The following is a 27,254-nucleotide window of genomic DNA, read 5'->3' as shown; positions in this document are numbered from 1 at the left end:
ATTTTAATTGTATTTAATTACACATATTACCTTAAGTCTTTAGTAAAGTGTTTAAAGTGCACACACACAGTGTAGTTGCAGCAGTCTGGTCACGTGTTTGAAGCCTTGGAAGAAGTGACTGGCCAGCATCTGAAAACTTGTAATGATGAGAAAGCACTAATGAAGCCTTTGGCCACACCCTGATGGAAAAATAAAGTACAATTGAATTTGTAATTTTAAGACAATAAATTATGCCTTTTAATGTAATGTTAAATGTAATACCAGTTAATTAGATTTGTGATGAAACAGCAGTTGCAACCATTTTTTTTAAAACACACAAAAAAAATGTCAATCCAACGCATTGGGAAGTCGTGATATAATGGTTAGCGATTCAGACTGGTTACCAAAGGTTGCGAGTTTGAGTCTCAGGCTGGCAGGAATTGTAGGTGGAGAGAGTGAATGTGCAGCGCTCTCTCCACCTTAAATACCGTGATTGAGGAGGCCTTTAGCAAGGCACCGAACCCCCAACTGCTCCCTGGGTGCTGCAGCATAAATGGCTGCCCAATGCTCCAGGTGTCTGTTCATGGCGTGTGTGTGTGTGTGCACTTTGGATGGGTTAATTGCAGAGCATGAATTCTGAGTATAATCTGAAGGATGCCGACCGCAAGACGCTCTTAAACGCTCCAGTCACTCCCTCCGGCCTCTTTGGTGACACCGTGGAGTTGGTCACTGATCGTTTCTCCGAGACGCAAAAGCGCGCCAAGGCGATGAGCCACGTGATGCTGCCCCATCGCTCACTCTAGTCATAGTCTGCGAGGTCCCGCTCTTCTTGTGCACCTCGCTAGACTCAGGGACCAGTTAGACAGACAACCGTGACGCCCCGCCCCAAACCGGACGCTCGTTTCGGCCGAAACAAGCAGTAGTCAGGGCCTGGAAGGAAACGTCAGGGTCAGAGAAGGAGCCCACGCCGCGAGATTTGAAAAAAACTATTCACTCAATATTTTTCAAATATATTTGTGTAGACTTAAGATAATATGTCCTCTCAACTAAGCCCAAGCAATAAAATTAGCTCAACTTAAATATTTTTGTCCTTCCATCATTTTGGAATGTACATTATACATTTTCATTGTTTCAGTGCTTTCTACAGTCTCAGCTAAATATGCAGAGAAATAGTTGTCTCTGCATATCAAAGCCATTTGTAGGCAGATTTTCCCCGAAAAGTGTGAACACTGTGGTTTTGTGGCACATTGTCTGTGTCGGTGGCCTGACATGTCTTTTGCTGAACTAATGTCATGAATTTTTACTGAGACTACCTTTTTTATTAGAATAATTAGAAAAACCAGTTGTGACACTGGAAATGTCTACACTGGTTAAAAATTGATTAATCAGTTGTCCCAATGTTTATTATGCAATGGTCTCTTTAGTAGTGAATGGACTTGTGTGCACGATCAGTGTTGGGAAGGTTACTTTGGAAATGTAATAGGTTACAGATTACAAGTTACCCTGTTTAAAATGTAATAGTAGTGTAACTTTTTCAATTACTTTATTAAAGTAATGTAACTGATTACTTTTGATTACTTTTTGATTACTTTTAAAAATCTCTAATAAATGTTTATTTGCAACCGTTAATAATTTTCAAACATTTACACCATGCAGGTTTAACCTTAAAGTAGAGCTCAATCGGTGGCCTATGTGCTTCGTGCTTCAGTAGGCCTATGTATAGTAAATGAAACCGCATGTCTGCATCAATTTCCATGAGGGGTGGTATGGGAAAAAATTCAGACCAGGAAATCTCAAACTCATACAAACAAATTCATGGACAACACTATTTTTTTATTTATGGACGTCACATAAAAAAGTTTTAAATCTTTAGTTTGGGGACATGCAAAATAATTAAAAGTTCTCTCCTAAACTGCACCTTCACTTCCATTTTTCTTTTCAGTCTCTTTATTTTGCCCTGTTATCCATCTCTCTCATGACTTTAATACTCAAGATTTAACAAAACTATACTTTCTAAATTGCATCACTAAATTACTACTGTAAAATTACAATAGATAATATTGAAGTCGTTTATACAGTATTTTGAGTGAGTGTGATCAATGTGCTGTTGCTCTTTGACTAAGTGAACAAATACAAAACTACAATAGCATCTTTACAGATGAAATCCTGAACAGAAGTGTCGCTTCTCTGCTCCAGCTGTGCGCTACAGTCCACTCCGGTCTCTCTCTCTCGCATTGATTACTCAGAGTCTGATCCAAACCGTTTGGCGGAGGCACGGAGAGGGCGCGAGTCACGACTAACCGATCCATGATTTATTAGAGATTTAATTATCGAATAGCGGATTCGGAAATGATCGCTTTAGTACATTCGGCAGGCAATTATACAATAATAATATTAAAATAGCGGGACAAATCGTCTGCCAGGCCTCCGGGAATTGTCTTGGTTCTCCAGATGTCCGGTCCGCACCTGTTTTCCACAGACACGCAGAACGTGCAGGATTCATAATGTCTTTTGCGGCTTAATATTCACAGACACTAGTCCATGCTTTGATTCAAGTGTACTGGCCTACTTTTGATTTATTTGTCCAAAATGTGGCATATTCTGTCCGCGTTAGGCAATAGCAATCCCGTTTTTATGACTGGATTCTACGAACCAGACTGTTTCTGCATCGCGGAAATTATAGGGCCGTGTGTCTCAGAAGAAATCATTTAAATCTGTATGTGGATGTGTGAAATATTCATATGTAATCCCCTTTGTAATCTTAAAAAATTTCATAAGTAACTGTAATTCAATTACTAATTTTTTTTAGTAACTGTAACTGATTACAGTTACATTTATTTTGTAATTAAATTACGTAACGCCGTTACATGTAACTAGTTACTCCCCAACACTGTGCACGATCTACCTAGGGAACTGACTGAGATGAAGTCTGCTTTGATAACAGCCTTGTGAAAGGATTTAGTTGTTTAATCTCATTCGGAACGACAAAATCCTCTCCGAAATGCCTTCACGAAAACAGAGACGCCATGTAATCCGGCCCGTTTGAAAAGAGTAGTGATGGGAATTTCGGATCATTTTACAGACTCAGACCTTTGAGTCTCGTTCAGCAAAATGAACAAATCTTTTTTTGAGTAATTTTGTTAATTTTTATCAAAATATAATTAAAATGTTACGTGTTCACTAACATGTCTAATAATACATATGCAAACGTTGATCACACTACAAAATGATACAAAACTATAATGCTATAAGAAACAGAAAATAATAATTTATTGTTTACCTGGGTCTTCTGTCTATGATTAGCTCACCTCGCCTCATATCTGAAGTCTTTGGGTTTGAGTCGTTCTTTCATCAGTGACAGACCCATAAGCTTTAACCTATGGAGTCTGAGCCGGCAAGAGAATTGATTAGTTTATCTATCGAGTCATCGGGTTTGAGTCGTTCCTTCATCATGTGACAGACCCATAAGCTTTGACCATAGACTGCATAAAAGGAGTTACCCTGGCAACATATTTTTTTTCTCTTAATGATTTTAAATGTACTGCCTGTTTTAATGTTTGTATTGTTTAGTAATACTAAAAAAGACTGTATAAAAGGCTTTAACCTATCGTTCGTTCTTTTGTCACGTGATGTGACCGCATTGGATTGAGAAATAAATTTACAAGCTTCCTTACAAACGGTTGCATAGTCATTATTATCATCATCATCATTATTATAATTATTATTTACTCTTAAAGTTCTGTAGAGTACAGTTTCTGGCCTCAAATTGTAACTTTTTTACTTCTTGCAGTTTATAAATGTGTGAATTTCTGTCATGATGGTTATTTTTCCATACACTGAATGTTGTAACAAAGGTAATAAAAGGGTTGGTCATTATTATTATTAAGTCTCTTGCCGGCTTAGACTGCATAGGTTAAAGCTTATGGGTCTGTCACTTGATGAATGAATGACTCGAAAAATCTGAAGACTCATGAGATGAACTGATCAATTCTCTTTCTGTCTCAAGACTGCATTGGTTACGCTTATGGGTCCGTCATGTGATGAACGAACGACTTGAAAAACCTGAAGACTCATGAGATGAACTAATAAATTCTTTTTCCAGCTCAGACTGCATTGACTGAAACAGGTGAACTACTAGACTAATTCCAGTACAGAACCTATAGAATTATGCGCACACGTGACTGAATGAATCACTCCCAGAGATGACTTATTCTTCCCGAGTTACATTAAAGATTCATTGAAAATTAACGAATTGTTCAAAAAAACGACCCATCACTAGAAAAGAGCCTAGCATTGGCTTATAAAAGACAGAGACTGTGCGATTTCTTCATATTTTTTAAGTGAAAGTGACGTGACATTCAGCCAAGTATGGTGACCCATACTCAGAATTCGTGCTCTGCATTTAACCCATCCGAAGTGCACACACACAGAGCAGTGAACACACACACACTGTGAACACACACACACCCAGAGCAGTGGGCAGCCATTTCAATGCCTTGCTCAAGGGCACCTAAGTCGTGGTATTGAAGGTGGAGAGAGCACTGTACATGCACTCCCCCCACCCACAATTCCTGCCGGCCCGAGACTCGAACTCACAACCCTTCGATTGGGAGTCCGACTCTCTAACCATTAGGCCACGACTTCCCTAATATCACGGAAACACGAAAATATCATACAACAGGCCAAAATTAAATAAAAATTAATTATAGTAACACAGCTTTTAACATTAAGGGTTAGTTCACCCAAGAATGAAAATGTATCCATCTTCTACTCACCCTTGAATCGACCTAGGTGTATGTGACTTTCGTCTTTCAGAATAATCCAATCCAAGTTCTATTAAATATTGTCCTTGCTCTTCCAAGCCTTTCAATGGGGGTAAGTGGGTGTTTGTTGTCAATAGTTCAGAAAATGTGAAATAAAGTGTGCGCATCTGTAATAAAATGTCCCTCACACGGCTCCGGGGCATGAATAAAGGCCCACTGTAGCGAATCCATGCATTTTTGTAAGTTAAATATACAGATTTCAAACGTAATAAACACTTTTTTTCACACTGCTGCTGACTGTTGCGAATCAAAAACACGTGCAGGCGGATGTCGTAGTTCGTCAGTGCTGCATGGTTAGTAAGAGCGCGGAGAGAAAAAAAACCCCATAATGCTGGGTACAAATTAGAAGCACAAAACAAGGATTTCCAAAGAAAACATTTTGGGGATTTCAAAATAAGCCAAGAGGAGACTGATTTCCTTCTCGAGGCGGTAACTCAACATTACATCAGCTATTGTCGTATATGTCAGATTTGTGCAGGTCCCATTGATCCGCCCGACCTTCACCAGTTCTGTGTCACCTGCCTGGGCCTCGCCCACGCCCGAGGCGGCACTCACGGATGACACGTGCAACCACTGCGCCGAGCTACCAGTGCGCGCCCTCAGAGCCAGGAGAGAAGTTGCTCGGGCAACAGCAGGGATGAGGCTCACTGCCACCAGCGAGCTGCTGGTGTGCCCTCCCTTGCCCGAGGACGAGTTCATCGCTGTCGACTTCGCAGATGATAGCTTCCACCCCCCCCATGCCTCAGCGAACTTCGCCACCTTCAGAGCTGGTGAGGAAGACGACTCCATGTCGCTCTCTGTGACGGAAAAGGATTGGGCATCTCAGCCGAACCGCCCCGACCAAGAGGGCCCTGCAGACCTCCAGGAGGAGCTTGTCAGGGTCCTCAGCAAGGCCATCACGGAGCTGGACCTCGCTTGGAATGCACCTGACGAGCCTGTGAAGAGTAAGCTGGACTCGTGGTCCCTCCAGTTGGGCCGCCGACAGGTCGCATCGAGGAGAAGAACCCCATTCTTCCCAGATGTGCACAAGCACGTGGTGAAATCTTGGGTTGCACCTCAATCGGCACGCACTCACTCAGCCACGCAGGCCATGTTCGCGCACGTGGAAGGGGCAGAGGGCAACGGGTATGTGCGCATGCCCCCCGTTGAGGAGACTGTTGCCACGCACCTGTGCCCGGCAGTTTCACATGTGCCAGGCAGTTTCTGCTCTTCATCCCATGGCTATACTCCAGGTAATCCAGGACGAAACTGCTTCAATCCCTCAACAGCGGTGCAGTCGATGCTGGCGTCATCAGGGATCTGCGCGCAGCAATTGATCTCAAACCGGAAGCTCGTTTCGGCCGTGGTTAGGGCCTGGAAGGAAACGTCAGGGTCAGAGGAGGATCCCGCACCGCGGATTTGAAAATAAGCATTCATTCAATGTTTTTTTTTATATATTTGTTGTAGACTTAATATAATATGTCCTCTGAACTAAGCCCAAGCAATAAAATTAGCTCAACTTAAATAATTTTGTCCTTCCATCATTATGTTAATTGGATTTTTTACAGTGTATACATTTTCATTGTTTCAGTGCTTTCTACAGTCTCAGCTAAATATGCAGAGAATTAGTTGTCTCTGCATATCAAAGCCATTTGTAGGCAGATTTCCCCCGAAAAGTGTGAACACTGTGGTTTTGTGGCACATTGTTTGTGTCGGTGGCCTGACATGTCTTTTGCTGAACTAATGTCATGAATTTTGACTGAGACTACCTTTTTATTAGAACAATTAGAAAAGTGTTCTTGGAAACCCATATGAAAACAATCATTATTTTTTGTAATACTGCCTCAGAGGACACAGAAATAATATACCAATCTGAATAACCGCTCTAAAATGCGTATCTAATCATTAAACAAGATTTAAAAAATGTTGGTAATTTTTTAGTTTATGATACCATTCATGGATTAGTACTTTTAACAAACTGACCCCTGTAGTAAAGTATTCAAAAACTACAGTCTTATGAATATCTATAATGACTAATGCAAATGTGTTAATATAATCTGTAGCAAGCTGCACAGCAGTTGCTGTTATGTTAAAAAAGAAAATATGTAAAAGCGCATATAGTGCCAGGCTCTGTGCAAGATAAAGACCACAGGGATATATTTAAGTGAATGTCTCTTGCACATTCCTTCACATTTGTCATTATTGTGAAATGAATGGCAGTGCTCTTGTTCTTTTTTTTTTACTACTTTCATCAACAGAAAACCAAGTGATTGGGAAACTGCTGCCATATATCGAACATGAGGATGAGGCACAGTGTGGTCATAAGCCACAGATGTTATCGGCAGCCTGACTTGCTCGCTGGGTTCTGCAGACTACCTGTTTTTTTATACTAAATCAAAGTTGCACAACCACGCATAATTTGTTTTCAGTTAAACTTGATGCTTAAAGTGACTTCTGTTGTTCTGTCTAAAAGCAATCTCCAATATGTGTGCTTCCCGTGCCTGGGGTGTGTTACATTTATCCTGATGATGGTTTTGAAAAAGGATGTTGTTAAGCCCTGCAAAAGTACCTCAACATATTTGTTGACATGTTAACTGGGTCAGTGCTGCAGAAATAAGAGCTTGTGGTGTATGTGAGCTGTTATAACCAGAAAAAGAGGTATGTATTATCCCAGGCATCGAAGCATGTTTTTCTGACTGTTAGTAATGAAAAATGATTGAATACATTGAGACTTTTAAGACTACAGCGAACATGACCACTGGAACATTTAGTATATTTTAGCTGGAATTTCTTGGATTGTGTTGATGGCAAACAGTATTTGTATAATATAGGTTTAATAAAAATATATAAATGACAGTTATTAAAACTGGAGAGAACAAATAAAAAACAAGATATTAAATGTACATAGCAATTTATATATATTTTTTCATGCCTATTTCACTCTAACAGAGACTTACAGAATACATTATCTAACCCCAATTAATCTTAACCAATCAGGTTTAAGGGGGTGGGTTTCTTTCGAAGTAATTCAGCAAAAACGCTTACTAACTCAGTCACATCACTCTCAGGTTAAAAGAGAGATAGACCATCAAACCTGCTGTGAGTATCAGACAATTATTTTGATTTACTGATGTGAAATCTTTTGTGTATATATATATATATATATATATATATATATATATATATATATATATATATATATATATATATATATATATATATATATATATATATATATATATATATATATATATTATTTTTGTAATACTATCCTTTTTTGTAATACTATCATTTTTTGTTTTAATTAAACATTTTGTGGTATTTATTTCCTCCTAAAAAGGTTTTTTAACAGTCTTGTATTTCCTCAGTCTCAGAAACATGACAGATCAAACTCCACAACAGACAATGCCAATGAATGACAGCTCCACAAACCAGACTTGTGATGTTTTCATCTACAAGGAGTCTGCACGGATCATCTTTCCCACTTTCTATTGCCTGGTTTTTATCATCAGCGTGGCAGGTAACAGCCTGGTCCTCCGCATCACCTGTCAGAATAAGCAGAAGATGAACTCCACCACCATATATATCATCAACCTGGCCATCTCTGACACCCTCTTCACTTTGGCTCTTCCCGGCAGGATCATCTACTACATCCAAGGCTTCGACTGGCCTTTTGGAGATTTCCTGTGCCGGCTGACTGCCATGATCTTCTACAGCAATACCTACGCTAGCATCGCCTTCATGACCTGCATCAGTGTAGATCGCTACTTGGCCATGCTGCACCGTCAGAGATGTCAAAGACTAAGGAAAAACAAAGTTGTGCGAGGTATCTGCATTCTGGTATGGGTGGTGGTGCTTCTTGAGACGTCTCCTCTGCTCATGAAGAACACCATGGAACACAGGTCCAGTCATCGAACGTGCATGGAGTTCTCTAATTTTGATAGCCCCAGGATGGCATACGTTCTCCTGTTTGCTTGCATAATTGGGTTTTGCATTCCATTGGGACTCATCCTGTGCTGCTACAGTCAGGTCAGCTACAAGCTCTCCAAGACAGCCAAGGAAAACCCGGTGACCAGCAGGTCTGGCAGCAACAGCAGGGCCAAAAATATGATCCTACTCATTCTGCTGAGCTTTGGCGTGTGCTTCAGTCCCTACCACATCAACATCATTCAGTATGCAGTTAGAAGGCTGTACAATGAGCCCACTTGTGAGGACTTAAAGACTTTGAAAATGTCCCTGCAGGTAACCGTTTCCATGATGAACTTTAACAGCTGCCTTGACCCTATTATTTACTTTTTTGCCATCAAAACGTACAAGCAGAGAGTCATGAGTCTTTTTAAGAGCTACCTTTCCGTTTCAGCATCCTCAAGGAGCATGCAGGAAAACAGCAGCAGTAACACATGAGGGCCAATATTATGTTAAGAAAAATATGATGGTGCAAACTGCAGAGGAAATGTCTGCACACGTGTGAAAATTTTGTTAGATAGCTGTAGAGTGCAGAGTTTCATACTTTTTATTTCTGAGCATATGGCATACAATTTCTTATCATTGATGGTGTATCTGTTATTTTGTCTTGGGATTTTTGACTAATCATGTACTAATCATGTACTATCATGTACTAATCCTCATGTTGTTCCAAACCCATACGAAATTTGTTCATCTTCAGAACACAAATGAAGATATTTTAATCAAATTTGAAATTTCAAAAAAAAATTTTTTTGTAATAATCAATGAATCATGCAATTTAATCCAAGTCTTTTGAAGAGACAGGATTGGTTTATTTGATAGCCAGCTTTGATTTTGGTTTTTTTCCAAATAAAAATTGATATCCTAATTTATGTCCTGAAAATACACAAAAGTCTTTTTTGGCTTGAAATGACATGAGGGCGAGTAAATAATGACAGAACTTATCTATTATCATTTTAGAGTGAACTAAGAAAATTAGTTAATTTGAAAAGTCCCACATAAAGGTCAAGGAGGCTAAAAGACCATTTTGAGTAAGAATGAGTTATTATGTAGGTAAATGTTAATACCTATTGACATTTCCATAAGCTGCTGTGTAAATACTGTGTTTTGCTTAAAAAATGCTCACAATGTGTGTTACATTTCGAGCAACCCCTATAACGGCATTTTCCATTTGGGAATTTGAAGCTCATGTAGCTGTTGGGCTAAACAACTTTCTCTGAATATCAATTAAAGAGTTCATTTCCAAGCTGTTACGTTTTATTTCAGTTATCATCTCCAGCTGCCTACGCAACACTAAAAAAAGTGCGAAAAATGTTTTTGATGACCTAATTTGCCATTTAGTTATCAACCCCTGGGAATGCACAACAAGACTCTGAGTGCCACAACAAGAAGTAATTTATCTATAATCAGAAATCACATCTCAATGTTTCTCAGAATGGCATGCCACTTGATTCACTCTTTGTAGCTCTGACATATGAGACGTATCAACTGAAACAGTGTAACTACGAAATGGCGATGACTTCACCGTCACACTCTTCTGTGTGGGCAGCAGGGACCAAAAAGCGCATGGCAGCACATGTTTGATGGGAGCATGTGGGTGTTAAACACACACATGGCAGTAGTGTTCTTTTTCCTACTTTAATTTCACCTGAGCTTCAGAACAGGATATCATCAACATAACCACAAGCACATAAAGTGTCTTTTTAGCTGCTACAGGTGGTTTGCTAGACTTTGTTGTGTATACCATGAAGTTACGTGTCTATAAAAAAATGCGGAGAATGTGGCAAGCATACAGCAGCCTGCAATACATAAGGATGTAGGTGGCAGATAATGTGGGTGGTAAAATTGTCTTTGTAGAGAATATATGTTCAAAGAATATAATTTGAATTTATCAACGATTAGAAATGCACAATATCTAGCAAAAACATTAAATGACATTTTCTCAACCTCACCACATACCAACATCCTCTATTTTCTTTAAATATGTGGTACAAAACATTCACAGTGAAATGAATACAATTTTTGTACCTCGTTAAGTTAACCAGATCTATGTAAAAATTCTTATTTACTATATGATAAAAATAAAATTAAAATGGATCATATATAATTGTTTATTTATTGCACCAATAAAGTCACACGAATATTTTCCACCCTAATTCTGCTCTGACCCCTAACTCAACCCAATGTTGGGGGGGGGGGGGGGGGGTTATTTAATTTATTTTTTTTGTCTACGTAAACAGCATTTTCATCAGTGAAATGAGTAATGCTGAATTCACACGTCCACCCAAATGCCTTAATCCCCAGTCAGAGCAAAATATAAAAATGGTCTAATAATTTCTTTTTCTTTTTTTTTTCCATATGTCAGTCTTCCATTAACGTATGTTTCAGATAAACTCACAGCAAGTGGTATACACACACACACACACACACACACACACACACACACACACACAAAATAACAATTTTGGTTGGGTTGCGACAGTTCACATCACTCATTTCCTGTCCTAGTTTCTGAGTTGATGTTTATTTTGGATTTGACACATAAATAGGCATATTAGTTCACCATAATGCATACAGAAATACAGATACTTCTACTGTGAGAGAATTTTTGGGGAGGTAACCCAAAAAATAAACTTTTTTAAAAAAGTTTTTTTTTTTTTTTTTTTTTACCCAAATTAGCTTAGCAAATTAGTCATAGTCATTTTAGCCAGTTCCAAACTTAAAGGATTAGTTCGTCAAAAAATTACTGTCTTTAGTTACTGACCCTCATGCCGTTTCAAACCCATAAGACCTTTGTTCATCTTCGGGAACACAAATTAAGATATTTTTGATGAAATCTGAGAGCTTTCTGACCCTCCATAGACAGCAATGCAACTGAATGTTCCCAGAAAGGTAGTACGGACATTGGTAAAATATGTGAAATGTGTCATCAGTGGTTCAACTGTAGTTTTATGAAGCTAGGAGAATACTTTTTGTGCACACAGAAAACAAAAATTCTTTATTCAACAATTCTTCTTCCCCGAGTTAATGTCTTCTGGTATTATTGAGAGCACCACGACACATGTGTGTGCATACAATAACTATTTGACCTATAAAGTCCTTACTATGTTTCTGGGTCAAGGAACATTTCAGTTACATTGCTGCCTGTGGAGTGTCAGAAAGCTCTCAAATTTCATCAAAAATATTTTAATTTGTGTTCCAAATAAGAATGAAGGTCTTACGGGTTTGGAACAATATGAGTAATGGCAAGAACTACCTCTTTAATGTTTGACAGGAAAGAAAACAAGGCTGTAAAGGTTACAAGTTACATGTGTTTAATAGATTGTACAGTGGTTAACCTTACAATTGTTCAGCTAACAATGTATTTCCAATAAAACCCTTTGCAGTAGACACAAACTCAATTCTTTTTTAAAAGTATGAGATTCAGGACTCCTTTTTTTATCCTTGTAATATTCAATATAGTGTCTGTCCTGACTAAAGTTTATGGCATCTCAATGATTTCATGCAGCCTAACACCATTAAAATCTTCTCATAAATCTCCACCTTGGTTTTAGTGCTGGTAAAAACTATTTTGTATTTTTGTGTGTGCTGTGGGCAGAAAGAAGTTCTCAACTTTTGTCTCATGTGAACGCTCTCCTTTCTTAAGGTTTTTGAGGAAGCTGTGGTAGCTTGGTTGAAACTTTTCACTAAAATTACTACAGTGCACTCTGAACTCACATACAATTTCTGTATCAAAACATAAGGCAAAACTCATTGCAGGTGCGCTAAAAGTTTGAGGTTTTGACTTTAAAATGTCTTCTTGTTGGGTTTTTGGCTGCCAGAATAGAAGGAACAGCACTTTTGTTTCAAAACTAAAGTTTTAACGGATCCCGGCAGACATTCCTTCACAGAAATCAAGAAGACAATTGTGGTTGAATACAATACGGCGTACAGACTGGACGGAGATGATCATAAATAATGTTCGTTTTTGCAGTGCACACTTCATATCAGGTAAAATAATATATGCATATGAACTGGTGTGTTGGTTTTATCTAGTAAATCTAAAAATAATACACATTGCTAATCATAGTTAGCCCAGCGATAGGTTACATTAGAAAATAAGCCTTGACAAAATTCCCCATACCATCCAAAAGTAACTCATATGGCCGTATGTCATAAGGGTCAGGTAGCCTGCTTCCATCCGCGAGAGTTAATAAAAAAAAAAAAAAGCTGTCACGGTCCCGCAGAGTCAGGGACTGTTCATATTCGGACAGTTCCGAACCTTCTTCTGCATCCACGTTTAATAAATCCCTCCTAAAACGTGCTAGCTTACGCTTGTCAACATTGCGTCTACGCCTCTTTTTGCCTCCAGCTAAGCCCCGCCCACCCGGAGACGTTGGAATGTTTACAAACTTTTAAGGGGTCTATACCATAGACAGTAAAAGAAATGGACACAGCGACCCCATTGGAACTCAATTGAGACAAGTGAAGCCCGTTTTTAGCTATTTTTAGCACTTCCGTTTCTGACGCCAGACTCAAACTAAGCTTGATGACGTCAGCAACCTGTCTGACATTTGTAAATCTTCTAGTAGCTGTGCGTGCAAACTGCCATCGTTAATCTTGCAGAGACGGTGAGCTTGAGTTCTTTGGCGTGAGTGAGAAGGAGTACGTATTCTGATTAATTATTTTGTATAGTATTTTAAAATGTAACGCCAGTACGCCATATTAAGTTAATTGCCTGCAAGCTTCTCCTCCTGTCTGTACGGTAATGCGACAGAGAGTCGAGTGGTTATGACGCAATCGTTAGCCTATTTTTACAAAAACTGTTTCTACGGGGCCATAATGTAACATAGAAGGTAATGGAGCCCTTTATACATTGTCGTGTATCTTTAGAAATAAATAATGGACAAATGGAGTCTTTAAACGCCTCAGATGTAAAGTTATTCGATGTCAAAGTGACGCCAAAATGAATGGGAGGTCAATGGGATGCTAACGCAAGTGAAGTTCTGCTACAAGATGGCGGCACCTGGCCCACTTCAACTTCCGGTCGACTTCCTTGCCGCCTGGTCTATATTGAGACCTGTGGGTGAAAAGGATTTGAATATGCAGAAGGGGAACTGTCTATTACTGCTGGAGCTATGTGGCAACAATATAAAATTAGGTTACATAATGAATGGAACTGTAAACTTAATCATGGGGTTTGCATGAACAGTCATTCAATTATTCAAAACACTCGCACATTTACACAAAATAATATGGATATTAGTAATTTATTGTAGTGTTTCAAATTAAAATGGCTATAAAGTAGTTGTACTTATATGATTTAAATCATTTTTAAATATCATTTACTGGTACAGCTGCACATCTACAACTTGAAGGAGGCATCATATCTACAGATCAGAATGTCAAATGAAAGGAATAGTTCACGCCAAAATGAACCTTTGCTGAATATTTACTCACCCTCACCCTATAAATGACCCACTGTAGGTCGTTTGGTTAAATTATTATGCAGTTTGTTTATTATGAGCCACCGTACTGTGTTGGGGCATCCAATCAGAATGCCCGGTGGCGAGTTGGTTTTGTTCTCTGATCTGTATCGGCTGGCGGTTAACAGAAATGTGAGATTAAATGCAGTCATCTACATTCAGTGTGATCATTGACTCAAGAAAACATATTCAAACATTCTACATGTTAGAAGTGAGTACGAACTTCTCGCCAGTGAGTATTTCTTTCTGTCGTCGTTGAACAACCTGTTACATTGGACTGTGCTAGCATAGCTATCGCCATTTGACAACGTTGTTTTCCTCTAACTTTACCCAACGTAATGGCGGATGGATTTCGCAGACCCGACCCTCTCGTTTTTGATGAAAATATCGCCGAGAATTGGCGTATTTTTGAGCGGGAGTACAATATTTTTATTGCTGCCGCACATTCGGACAAGCCAGCACCGAACGAGAGCGTTCTTTCGCCTACGCTGCTGAAGTGCGCGCGCCGGGAGATGGCGGAAGGATCATTACACCTGCTTAATCTTGAGAGGACCCCGAATGTTTGAAGAAAAAATTCTGTGAAATCTGCAATCCTCAAAACAACAGGACGATGGAAAGACACAAATTTCATACCAGAGGTCAGAAACAAGGTGAGAGCATTGAATCATTCATTAGTGATTTAAGGATTAAGGCTAAACACTGCAGCTTCGGAGACCTTACAGAGGAGCTGATCTGTGACCGCATCATGTGTGGCGTCACCAGTGACACTTTGAGAAAAGCTCTGTTAAGAGATAGCGAGCTTACACTTGCCAAAGCCATTTCAATATGTCGGATACACGAGATGACCGAGGAAAGCAGCAAGATGTTATCATCACAAAGTAATGCTGCCAGCGTGGATGCAGTTAGGTTAGTTTCAAATAGAATGCAGTATGTAAAGTCCCAGCACCCCTCACAGACTATCACGAGGTGCAATAATTGTGGAGGCAGCCACGCAGCAAAGCGGGAAAAGTGTCCAGCATTCGGACAACAGTGTCACAGCTGCCAAAAGTTTAACCACTTTAAAAGTTGCTGCAAGTCTAAACTGTGCAGCCAAAATATGCAACATCCTAGACAGAAAACTGGCAGACAGACTGTTAATGAGATAGAAATAGAGGAACAAACATGTGAAGATGGAACGTTTTATGTGGACGTTGAAGTTGACAGTCACGTTGATTGTGTGATTTTAAAAGCCATTGAAAAAGATGAAGGATTTGTCACAATGCATATAAACGGCAAGCCCACTGAGATGAAAGTGGACACAGGAGCAAAATGCAATGTGATGTCACTTGACACTTTCAGGGGACTTAATAGCGGTGAATTACTTGTAAAACAGAAGAACGCGGCTAGCCTTGTTGCCTATGGAGGCACCAGAATAGAGACCAGTGGCGTCGCCACTCTTCGGTACTGTTTAAAGGAGCAGAACCGCTCATTGCCGTTTTTTATTGTGGACAGAGCAGTGCAACCACTGCTAGGATTTCGTGCATGTATGGACATGGGGGTTGTGAAAATGAGTTCAGACATCCATCAGATCAGCGTGGAGAGCGGCACGGACTTCAGCTCACAGACATTTACACAGTACAAAGACCTGTTCAGTGACGAGTTGGGAGAACTTCCGGTCACATACTCCATGATTTTGGATACCAGCATACAGCCTATCGTCCGGCCAGCTCACCGTATCCCTGTTGCAATGCAAGAAAGAGTTAAAGCTGAACTTGAACGTATGCAAAGCATAGGTGTCATAACACCAGTCACGCAACCAACCGACTGGGTATCATCCATGGTGGCAGCACATAAGAAGGATAAGCGAGAAATCAGACTATGCATCAACCCCAAAGACCTCAACACCGCACTGAAAAGACCCCATCACCCAATGCGCAGCGTTGAAGAGGTGGCAGCACAAATGTCCGGGGCAACAGTGTTTTCTGTCCTGGATGCAAAGAATTCGTTCTGGCAGATACGTCTTGACAAGAAATCGTCACTGCTGACCACATTCAGCACTCCATTTGGACGCTACAGATTTCTAAGGATGCCCTTCAGCATAAATTCCACAAGTGAAGTATTTCAGCGCTCCATGGAACAACTGTTTGCGGGTTACCCCTGCTCAATCATCGTCGGTGACATTATCATAGGAGGCCGCGGAGTGGCCGAACATGACGCCAACTTGAGAAAGGTGCTCGAAAGGGCACGGGAAGTCAATCTCAGGTTAAACCCGAACAAGTGTAAATTTCGCCTGGACCAGGTAGCCTACGTAGGCCACATCAAGTGTAGGCCTAAAAACAGACCCGTCTAAAACTGCAGCGATCAATGACCGCACTACAACGCTTCCTGGGCATGGTCAATTACCTTAGCAAGTACATCCCAAATCTCAGCGACATTGCAGCGCCCCTTAGGAAACTCACCTGCAAAGAGACAGCGTGGTGCTGGTTTCAACAGCATCAAGAGGCTTTTGAGCGCCTCAAATCATGCCTGTCCAGCCCACCAGTACTGGCATACTACAATGTCAAAGACCCAGTTACACTGACTTGCGACGCGTCATGTTATGGACTAGGAGCAGCATGCTTACAGAACGGTAGACCAGTAGCCTTCGCATCGCGTGCTCTCACGGACACGGAGACGCGATATGCTCAAATAGAAAAGGAGCTTCTGGCTGTTGTGTTTGCCTGCACAAAATTCAAAGACTATGTCTACGGAAAGCCCACAATCGTAGAAACTGACCACCAGCCTTTAGTCACCATCATGAAAAAGCCCATCCATGCCGCTCCTGCCCGTCTCCAGAGAATGTTGCTTCGGCTGCAAAGCTACGACATCAGCCTGATCTACAAAAAGGGCAAGTACGTGTACTTGGCAGACACCCTCTCAAGAGCTCCCAGCTCACAAGCACCACACAGCCCTGTTGAAAACGGTGACTACGAAGTCAACAACGTGAGCTACATGGGATGAGGTGCTACAAACGATTACCACTGTCATTTGACGTGGATGGCCCACCAGAGAAAGCCAGCTCCAGTCTGCCATTAGACAATTTTTTCCATACAGAGATGACAGTGGAGGATGGTATCGTCATGAAAGGCCATAAAGAAGGCCATAAAGCCGTCATTCCACGATCCCTGCACAAGGAGTACATCAACATTGTACACAAAGGCCACCCAGGTATTGAGGCAACCAAGCGAAAAGCTAGAGGTGTAATTTTTTGGCCCACAATGTCAAAGAACATCACAGAAGAGTTGCTCTCATGTGCAGTATGCAATAGCACAGAGTCGCATCAGCGGAAAGAGCCCCTCCAGCTCCACCCTGTCCCAGATCTGCCATGGTCCACAGTGGCCGCAGACATCCTTGATTGGCATGGCAAACACTATCAAGTTCTCTTGGATTCGTATTCCGGCTGGTTCGAAGTCGACCTCCTTCGAGACTTGACCTCATCATCCGTTATATCCAAATTAAAAAGACACTTTTCGGTACATGGTATGCCTCACATACTCCTCACTGACAATGCTAGACAATACACCAGCCAGCACTTTAAGGATTTTGCTGAGCAATGGGATTTTACTCATACCACAAGCAGCCCAGAGTTTTCCCAGTCAAATGGACTCGTGGAAAAGGGCAGTCCGCAGTGCCATGCAACTCATGGAGAAATCACATAGGGATTGGTCTGATGTGTTTCTCAATATTCTGAACCTCCGAAACATTCCCCGGGACCCAACATTAGGCTCTCCTGCTGAGCGCCTTATGTCTCGCCAAACTCGCGCAGCCATTTCGGTGAGTACTAAACTGCTGGAGCCTACCCCGAGGAATATCAAACAAGTCACCGCTCAACTCCTCAACAAAAGACTCACACTGAAGCGCTGCTATGACAAGTCGAGTCACCCACTACAGCCGCTGGCAGAGGGACAAGTGGTCCGCATGCAGACAGTGAAAGGCTTCGACAAACTTGGAACAGTAAAGGAGATGAGTAAGGAACCACGGTCCTACATAGTTCAAGCAGATGGGAAGGCTTACAGGAAAAATCGCCGTCACATACTTCCTGTGGCTGAGCAGCCATTACCGCAGCTCCTTAATGACCCAGACCCTCAGGACACCAGCTCCCCTAAGGTGGACAGTTTTCCTTCACCACAAATGCCGACACCAAACACTGCGCAACTACAATACCCATCGTCCCCCCAGCCCACAGCGCGATCACCCATTAAGAACCACGACACACCATACACCACACGTTCAGGTCGCATCTGCAGACCAAATCCCAAATACATGTGAAAAAAAAAAAAGTTTTCTTCTTTGTGTAATTTCACCCCAGCTATCCAGCGTGTCCAGTGTTGTGACATTTTGAAGGACTTTAAACACTCTTGGTGATCAGTAGGTTACGAAGAGGCCCAACTGTTAAAGTGCAATGTGAGGTATTCTAACCTAATTTGTTTGGTTCATGTTGCAAAGTTATATTTACCAGTGATGCCTTGTTTGATAGGGCTAAATACTAAAAGGAAGAGATGTAGGTCGTTTGGTTAAATGATTATGTAGTTTGTTTATTATGAGCCACTATAATGTGTTGTGGCATCCAATCAGAATGCCCGGTATAAATTCAAATATCAGTATTCAACATTTTATGTTTACAATATCAAAACAGTATTAATGCATTTTTAACTGCAGGGTAAATATTAATGCCCTGCATTAAACAGTGTGTGAATGCATCTAATGCAGCTTTTGTGTTTTCTCTGCAGATAATTTTTTTCAATACTGATTTCATTTATTATTCTAATCGACTGAATCAATTTAAAAATTTGACTGAAAAGATGATGCAAACACACACACAGACACCCACACACACACACAAAAGCCTTAAAAAGGTATAAATGCCCATAAAAGATAAAAATCCATTTAAACTTACTGGAAAAAACAAAACAAAACAATTTTTTTCTATTAGTTCATTATGCCAAACAGTCTCTGGTTAACCTTATAGTTTGCTTTATAAGCACATATGAAAATAACTACATCACATAGAGCTATACAATGTTTATGATTTATAAATTATGAAATTATATCAAGACTGTCTTAAAATTAACATATACAGGTATGTAGCTGCTTAAATCAATGTTCACACTAAATATACTTTCTGGCTCAAGGTATAACGTGACTGAATTCTGCTAAATCCTAAAAATGCAATAATGAAGCATTACTGCCATCTTGTGACTAAACACAGCAAACTTTGGGAACCAGTTATTGTGACCAAAAAATGTGGCAATTAGGGGCTGTTCAAAGCAAATAAACTAAACAAAAGAAAATGCAGATATTATTATTATTGTTATTCAATATAACTGAAAAAAAGTTTATTTTTAATGTTCATATGTGAAATGTTACATTTCTGCTATTGCAATTTATATATTATTAAGTTAAATAAGGATTACATCTTCATCCTTGATTTGCTCTTATATGGCTCCAAGGGAAGTCCTTTCAAAACAAAAAGTTCCATATCACTTTCCAAATTATCACAGTCAACACTTTTGCATTAGTAGATTCTTCTGTCACGATATGTTCAGGAAAAGGGCAAGCAAAATACCTTTTCATTTATTTATATATTACTCTATGTAAATCAAAGTACAGTATGCTTTTCACAATACATTTCCAAAGTGGCTTTACAAAACTCAACAAACCCCCAGTGAGCATGCCAAAACAGATTGTGCCAAAGAAAACTCTAGTTAGATATTTAAGATCCTACTTGAGGAAGAAACGTACTCGGTTACTAAACGTAACCTCGGTTCTCTCTAGAAGAGCGAACGAGTACTGCGTCTTAGCTAAGACGCTATGGGAAAAGTCTCTTTTCACGAAATACTGAAGCAAAAAATTATCCTTAATTTTGTATTTTTGTAAAGCGCATTTGCAGCAGTACATAGCCATAGGCGAGACGGCTCGTTCGCTCATTGGCTTGTTCTGCGGCAACTGCACAGCCTATCGAGCGCAGGCTGATGCAACATCAGACCAATAAGGGCGCTTCGCGCCCTTCTTGCCACTTCCCGCCGAAACGGGTGTGGCCCAACCTATAAAAGGAGCTCGAAAAGGCTGACTCACCTGATTTATTTCATTGCCGAAGCGAACCAGAGTGAAACGTACGCACGGCAGAGAACGCAGTACTCGTTCGCTCTTCTAGAGAGAACCGAGGTTACGTTTAGTAACCGAGTACGTTCTCTTACGAGAGCACTCTCGTACTGCGTCTTAGCTAAGACGCTACGGGAACCCAATGTAAAACGCCGTGCGCGCAGGGATCACACACCAATAAACCTGAAGCAACGCCCAGGATTTACAGTGCACAGTCACCTGAGGGACTCACAGAGAGTCCAGGACAGAAAGGGGGAAAGCCCTCCGTCCCATATCTAGCAGCATCCGTAGATGCGGCAATATGACATCACACAGCCGAGGCAAGGCCTGACCAATGTGGCAATGCGGGTCTTACGCAATACTGCCCATATAACAGTCGGCAGCGCATAGCGCTCGTGAACTCAGAATTCCCCTCAGGGCCCTGATTCGTCTATACCGACAGCAGCCTTGCTTGCAAGGCGGGAACCTCCAGGTTATAGAACCTGATAAATGTAGACGGCGAGGCCCAACCTGCCGCCATACATATATCCTGCAAGGAGATCCCAGTAGACCACGCCCACAACGAGGCGACGCCTCTTGTGGAGTGTGCTCTGACGCCCAACGGGCACTGAAGGCCCCTGGAAGCGTAAGCTAATGCTTTGGCATCAACTATCCATCTGGATAGAGTCTGTCTCGAAACAGCCATTCCCTTGGAACGTCCACCGAACGAGACAAATAGCTGATCAGTCTACCGAAAGGCAGCAGAGCAAGACACATAAGCTCTTAAAACCCTGACAGGGCAAAGAAGACTTGAGTCTCCATCCTCCCCTGACACCGGCAGGGCAGACAGGGCAATAACCTGAGCCCGAAACGGCGTGTTGAGGGATTTCGGCACATAACCGTGCCTAGGTTTGAGTATGACTCTTGAGTCATTGGGCCCAAACTCCAAGCACGACTGGCTCACCGAGAGCGCGTGCAAATCACCCACACGCTTCACAGAAGAGCCAACAAGAATACTGTCTTGAACGACAGATGCTGAAGGCTAATCGATTGGATAGGCTCGAAAGGGGGACCCTTCAAGGCCTCCAAAACCGCCGCGAGGTCCCACATAGGGACTGACGGAGGTCTGGGAGGATTCAGCCTCCTAGCTCCTCTGAGGAACCGGATGACTAAATCATTCCTTCCTATTGACTGACCGGACGCCGTTTCAGAAAACGCCGCGATGGCAGCGTGGATGGGGCTCTGCCCTTATCCAACAGCTCCTGAAGGAAGGAGAGGACCTCCGTCACCTCACAACTAAGGGGTGAATAACCTCGAGCTGTGCACCAGCTGGAGAACACCGACCACTTCGAGGCATACAGACGTCGTGTCGACGGAGCTCTAGCCTGAGTGATGGTATTTAGCACTCCCACTGCGAGATCAGCGGGTAACCGTTGAGTGCCCATACATGGAGGGACCACAACTGTGTGCAGGGCTGTGCTTACATGTGGAGATGGGCACTGGGTAGTGGGCATCGTCACTGCATTTATAGCACCATCGGCCGTGGCCGGACGAGCGTGCACGGGTTTCGTTTTTACAGAAACCACATGACGCGTGTGACATAGTAATTGTGGGCACTGAGAGGTGGGCACGTTTACTATGCAGTGTGCGCGACCGACTTGAGTCGACATTATGGGCGCAGGCCCTGTGTGCAGGGCTGTGCTTACATGTGGAGATGGGCACTGAGGAGTGGGCATCGTCACAACATTTATAGCACCATCGGCCGTGGCCGGAACACCAGAAAAAACACTCTTTTTGTGAAACATCTGGGTAGCCGGGATAACGGCTTTTGTGTGCAGGCAAGCGGGCACTCGTGCAGGCTTGCGCATTGCAGAAGACACTGAGGCAGTCACAACTCTTGGAACTGCAACAGCGGCGCGCTTGGGTGAGAGCTCAGCCGCAGCGGAACTCGAACTGGAGCGCTTCGGCAAGAAGTGCTTGAACGCCTGCGAAGCTTTCTGGTCCTCGGCGAATCTCTCCACAAACTCGTTGACGGAAGATCCGAAGAGGCCGGCAGGAGTTAGCGGCGCGTCAAGGAACGCAGCGCGCTCAGACTCCTTGATGTCAGAAAGGGTCAGCCACAAATGCCTCTCAGCCACCGTAGCGGAAGCCATAACCCGTCCCATGGCCTGTGCAGCGGACTTAGTAGCGCGAAGGGAGAGATCCGAAGCACTCCTCAGATCCGCGAGACAGATCGCTTCAGGTCCCATCTCATCCAGCTTGCGGAGAAGATCGCCCTGGAAGATCTGTAGCGTAGCCATAGTGTGTAACGCAGACGCAGCCTGCCCAGCAGCAGAGAATATCTGTGCGAGCAGCGATGACGTCATGCGGCAGGCTTTGGATGGTAACGCCGCCTTAGTCCGCCGTCCAGCAGAGGGCGGGCAAAGGTGCGCTGCTATAGCCTGTTCCACCGGCGGAAGTGACAGGTAGCCTCTGTTCTTAGCACCGTCCAGTGTGAAGAATGCTGGCGAAACAGGTGAGCGGATTCTCGCCGAGAATGGAGCGTCCCAAGCCTTCGCCACTTCTTCGTGAAGCTCAGGAAGAAAAGGGGCGTGCTTCGAGCTTGAGGAAGAGCGCTCATCCGGAAGATAGCTACCATCCAGCCGGGAACGTGAAGGGGGCGCTGGTGCAGACCACTCGAGCCCGAGGCTCGCCGCGGCGAACGAGAGTACACGCATCAGCTCCTTATCGATATCCCCCCGTCTGCTGGGCCTCTGAGCAGCGGGCGCGAGATCCAGGGAGCTCGCCCAACCCTCACTGCCCGAAGCAAGCAGAGAGCACGTGTCTTCTTCCTCCGACGCGGGCCTGAGATCCACTTCCTCAGATGACGCGTCGGCAAGCAGTGGACGCTGAGCATCGGGAAGCGATGCAGGGGAGACCGGCGAAGCGGAGGGAACCGGCGAGCTCGGCCGAGCTGGAAGCGGTTCTGGTAGTCGCTGCGAGCGGCGCTTCTTACGGCCTGCGGCGCAGCGGATGATGCAGGCTTCGAGAAGGATGCCAGGCGAGTCCTCAGAGTCACCATGGGCATCAACTCGCAATGAGGGCATCCGCCGTCAGCGAGTGCGAGCGCTGCATGGTCCTCACCCAGACAGGAGACGCAGATGACGTGACGATCTCCTTCGCTGAGCGGGGCTCTGCATGAGCCGCATGAGGGCATCTTTAAAAAGACGCAGCTCTTTTGTGAATGTGCGTCGCAGGGCGAACACACACACAGGATATAACAGAACAAGGATGTAAAGGATATGGGCGCCGGATAGCGCAGCAGGAACGGCAGTGGAAGGCGGCGATGCCAGCGGCTTCAGGATGGCTCGTCCTGCTGATATGCTCTTCCAGACGGCGCTTGCTTCCTCGTGATCCAGCGATGCGTGAGCTTCGCTGAAGAGATGAAAAATCAGGTGAGTCAGCCTTTTCGAGCTCCTTTTATAGGTTGGGCCACACCCATTTCGAAGCGCCCTTATTGGTCTGATGTTGCATCAGCCTGAGCTCGATAGGCTGTGCAGTTGCCGCAGAACAAGCCAATGAGCGAACGAGCCGTCTCGCCTATGGCTGTGTACTGCTGCAAATGCGCTTTACAAAAATACAAAATTAAGGATAATTTTTTGCTTCAGTATTTCGTGAAAAGAGACTTTTCCCATAGCGTCTTAGCTAAGACGCAGTACGAGAGAGCTCTCGTAAGAGAACCAAGATGAGGAATCAAAACAGAAAAAGCAAGATTACCATGCTCTTCTGAATTTAGTTCAAGCTACAAGTTGGGGAAGCCCTCCTCGTGGGCAATGTGGATGGCACTTACTAGCCTGTTTGGCAGGAAGCTACCAAAAAAAAAAAAATAGTCAGTAGAAACACTCAGTTAAACGGTCATTTCCTGAATGCGTATGACAAGATGATATGATCTCCCTGCCATGACAACCACATGACAAACAATGGCAATGCCACCAACCCATATGTAGAAAACTTTACTGATGACCACCTTGACCAAACTTTCATGGAACTGTGTTTCCAAAGTATGAAATTAAAACACAGTCAGGGGAGATATGTGAACATTTCCAAATGGATTTCTAACAACGCTGGCACAAACAAACAACTTTATCTTGCAGGCTATCTGTGAATGACACCAAAAGATCAAGTTCTCTGTTTTCACAAAATGGTATCACTGTAGTATCTGGATACGTTGATAAACATGTCTTTGTTTGCCAGCTAACCCAACACTCAGTTCTGTGAAGTCAGCAAAAGCATCCTTACCACAAGCCATAACTTCCTGCTGGTGTGTTGCAATCTAAACTTTGCCACCATTTTTTTGTGCTCAAGAGTTTATACCTCAATTTGCTTAAGACTTCTTCAAATATTTTCATCCTGAATTGTTGATAGTGTACATAATGTGTTCATATTATGAATGTTATGTTATTTGTGTAGACTTATTGTGCATTCAAGACTTCCTGGAAAGTTTGTATTTACGAGTTGGTAAGTCATAATTAAGACGCTAGTTCAAAATAAATAAATAAATAAATAAATACCCTGTCATGCACATTTTGTATTTCTCCCTAATCAGACACACCCAGTTTAGTTCTAGCAGTCTCTACTAATGAGCTGATGAGTGGAATCAGGTGTGTTAGATAAGAGAGACCTAAAAAAAGGTGCAGGGCAGAACAGGGGCCTCCAGAACAGGTTTGAGAACACAACTGACAATATTTTAAATGAAATCCAAGAGTTTTCTGTCCCTCCACTGACAGCCTAAGCAACATTCACTTTGAAAGACCAGAAAGGTAGCAAAACATCATACTACAGTAGTCTGTTTCTTCAGTGGTTCAACTGTAATTTTCTGAATTCACATGAATTTTTATATAATGTAACAATTTTTATATAATATAATGACTATTGTACACATTTTCTTCATTTCCACTTCAATCTCCCATGTGTGTTGTCGAGAGCTTCATCTTCTCCAGTCCACATTAGGTGATGGTCCCCTTTCACTTCCATAGTACGGATAAAAAAAATACTATAGACGTCAAAGGGAGAATCTAATTCAAACCTGTGGAAACTTTTTCGTAAAACAAGCAATACATACCAATAAGTATAATATCACTGCAGTTCAACAGAAATGAACACCAGAGGTGGTAAAAACAGAGCACTTGCAATCATTTTCCTAAACAGTTATGATTACAGCTCCATATGTTTCACTTTCTGGATGTACAGTAATAAGATTGCTGGGTAGCTTAGATGGCACATAACTAGACTTACGAATGCAGAATCCTTGGGAATTAATTCTGTGGAAAAACATGACTTTCGATGAAAGGGCTTGAAGATTTCGAGATCAGAAAAGTAGCTAAAATGGTATGCTTGCGACTTTGTTTTCATGGCACATTCACTTTTGATCATACTATCTAGTAGGTTTAGATGTATGGTATTTTTAAATGTCAGAGGATTTGAGTTTTCCACCTTTTTCTTCATATGATATTCTTATTTTGATATTCTTATTTTTGAGAAGAATATCATAGTGCAGTTAAAGGATAAAACTATTTGCATTATAAACCAGTGTGCTTGTAACACATTCAAATAATATGGGTAAATGTTATGTCCTTGGACATATTGTTATTATTGTTGTTATTTTCTGGTTTACCAAATGTGTGGGCTTGGTTGTGTGCCCTGTGTTGTGTTTGATGCCTCTCTCTCCCCCTCTCTCACTCTCTGAGACGAAGAGGGGAGTACAGGTGCATCTCAATAAATTAGAGTGTTGTGGAAAAGTTTATTTCAGTAATTCAACTCAAATTGTGAAACTTGTGAATTAAATAAATTCAGTTCACACAGACTGAAGTAGTTAAAGTCTTTGGTTCTTTTAATTGTGATAATTTTGGCTCACATTTAACAAAAACCCACCAATTCACTTTCTCAACCAATTAGAATTCTTCATAAGACCAATAAAAAATATTGAACATACTGGAAAGTATGTTCATTTACTGTACATGTACTCAGTACTTGGTAGTGGCTCCTTTTGCCTTAATTACTGCCTCAATTTGGCGTGGCATGGAGGTGATCAGTTTGTGCCACTGCTGAGGTGGTATGGAAGCCCAGGTTTCTTTGACAGTGGCTTTCAGCTCATCTGCATTTTTTGGTCTCTTGTTTCTAATTTTCCTCTTGACAATAGCCCATAGATTCTCTCTGGGGTTTAGGTCTGGTGAGTTTGCTGGCCAGTCAAGCAAACCAACACCATTGTCATTTAACCAACTTTTGGTGCTTTTGGCAGTGTGGGCAGGTGTCAAATCCTGGTGGAAAATGAAATCAGAATCTTTAAAAAGCTGGTCAGCAGAAGGAAGCATGAAGTGCTCCAAAGTCACTGATTTCTTGGTAAACGGGCGCAGTGACTTTGGTTTTCAAAAAACACAATGGACCAACAACAGCAGATGACATTGCACCCAAAATCATCACAAACTGTGGAAATTTAACACTGGACTTCAAGCAACTTGGCTATGAACTTCTCCACCCTTCCTCTAGACTCTAGAACCCTGGTTTCCAAATGAAATATAAAATTTGCTCTTATCTGAAAAGAGGACTTTGGCCCACTGGGCAACAGTACAATTCTTCTTCTCAAAAGTCACTTCTGTCACCCCCTCTCGTTGAGGAAATTTGTTAACATCCCTCACAGCCCCGAAAATCGTTTTACAGTGTGCGCCAGTAACAAACCTCATGTATGATGATGTCTGCAATGACTGAAGTTTTGATAAAAGATGAAGGTGAAATAAGTCACGATTGTGTTATGCATACACACACAGCTACAAGTGAAATAACAGAAACTCCCATAGAGAATGCAGAATTTGAGTGTTTTTTTTTTTTTTTGATGGTTCAGCTCAAGTCAATGAGGGTAACAGACGAGTAGGTTATGAAGTAACTTCCACCACTGAAGTTGTAGCTT

The 27,254-nt window shown here is 42.2% G+C and overlaps 1 protein-coding gene across 1 annotated transcript; it reads left to right on the top strand.

Annotated features, from left to right (window-relative positions):
• The first annotated feature begins 8,128 nt into the window (after positions 1-8,128).
• On the top strand, positions 8,129-9,362 carry LOC132094745 (G-protein coupled receptor 183-like). Its single transcript, XM_059499394.1, has one exon. It carries the CDS (start codon positions 8,160-8,162, stop codon positions 9,183-9,185), a length of 1,026 nt encoding a protein of 341 aa, XP_059355377.1. The 5' UTR covers positions 8,129-8,159; the 3' UTR covers positions 9,186-9,362.
• Positions 9,363-27,254: the final 17,892 nt, after the last annotated feature.

Source organism: Carassius carassius, chromosome 19, assembly GCF_963082965.1.
Source record: "Carassius carassius chromosome 19, fCarCar2.1, whole genome shotgun sequence".
Taxonomy (NCBI): Eukaryota; Metazoa; Chordata; class Actinopteri; order Cypriniformes; family Cyprinidae; genus Carassius; species Carassius carassius.
This window is presented reverse-complemented; position numbering and strand designations above follow the sequence as displayed.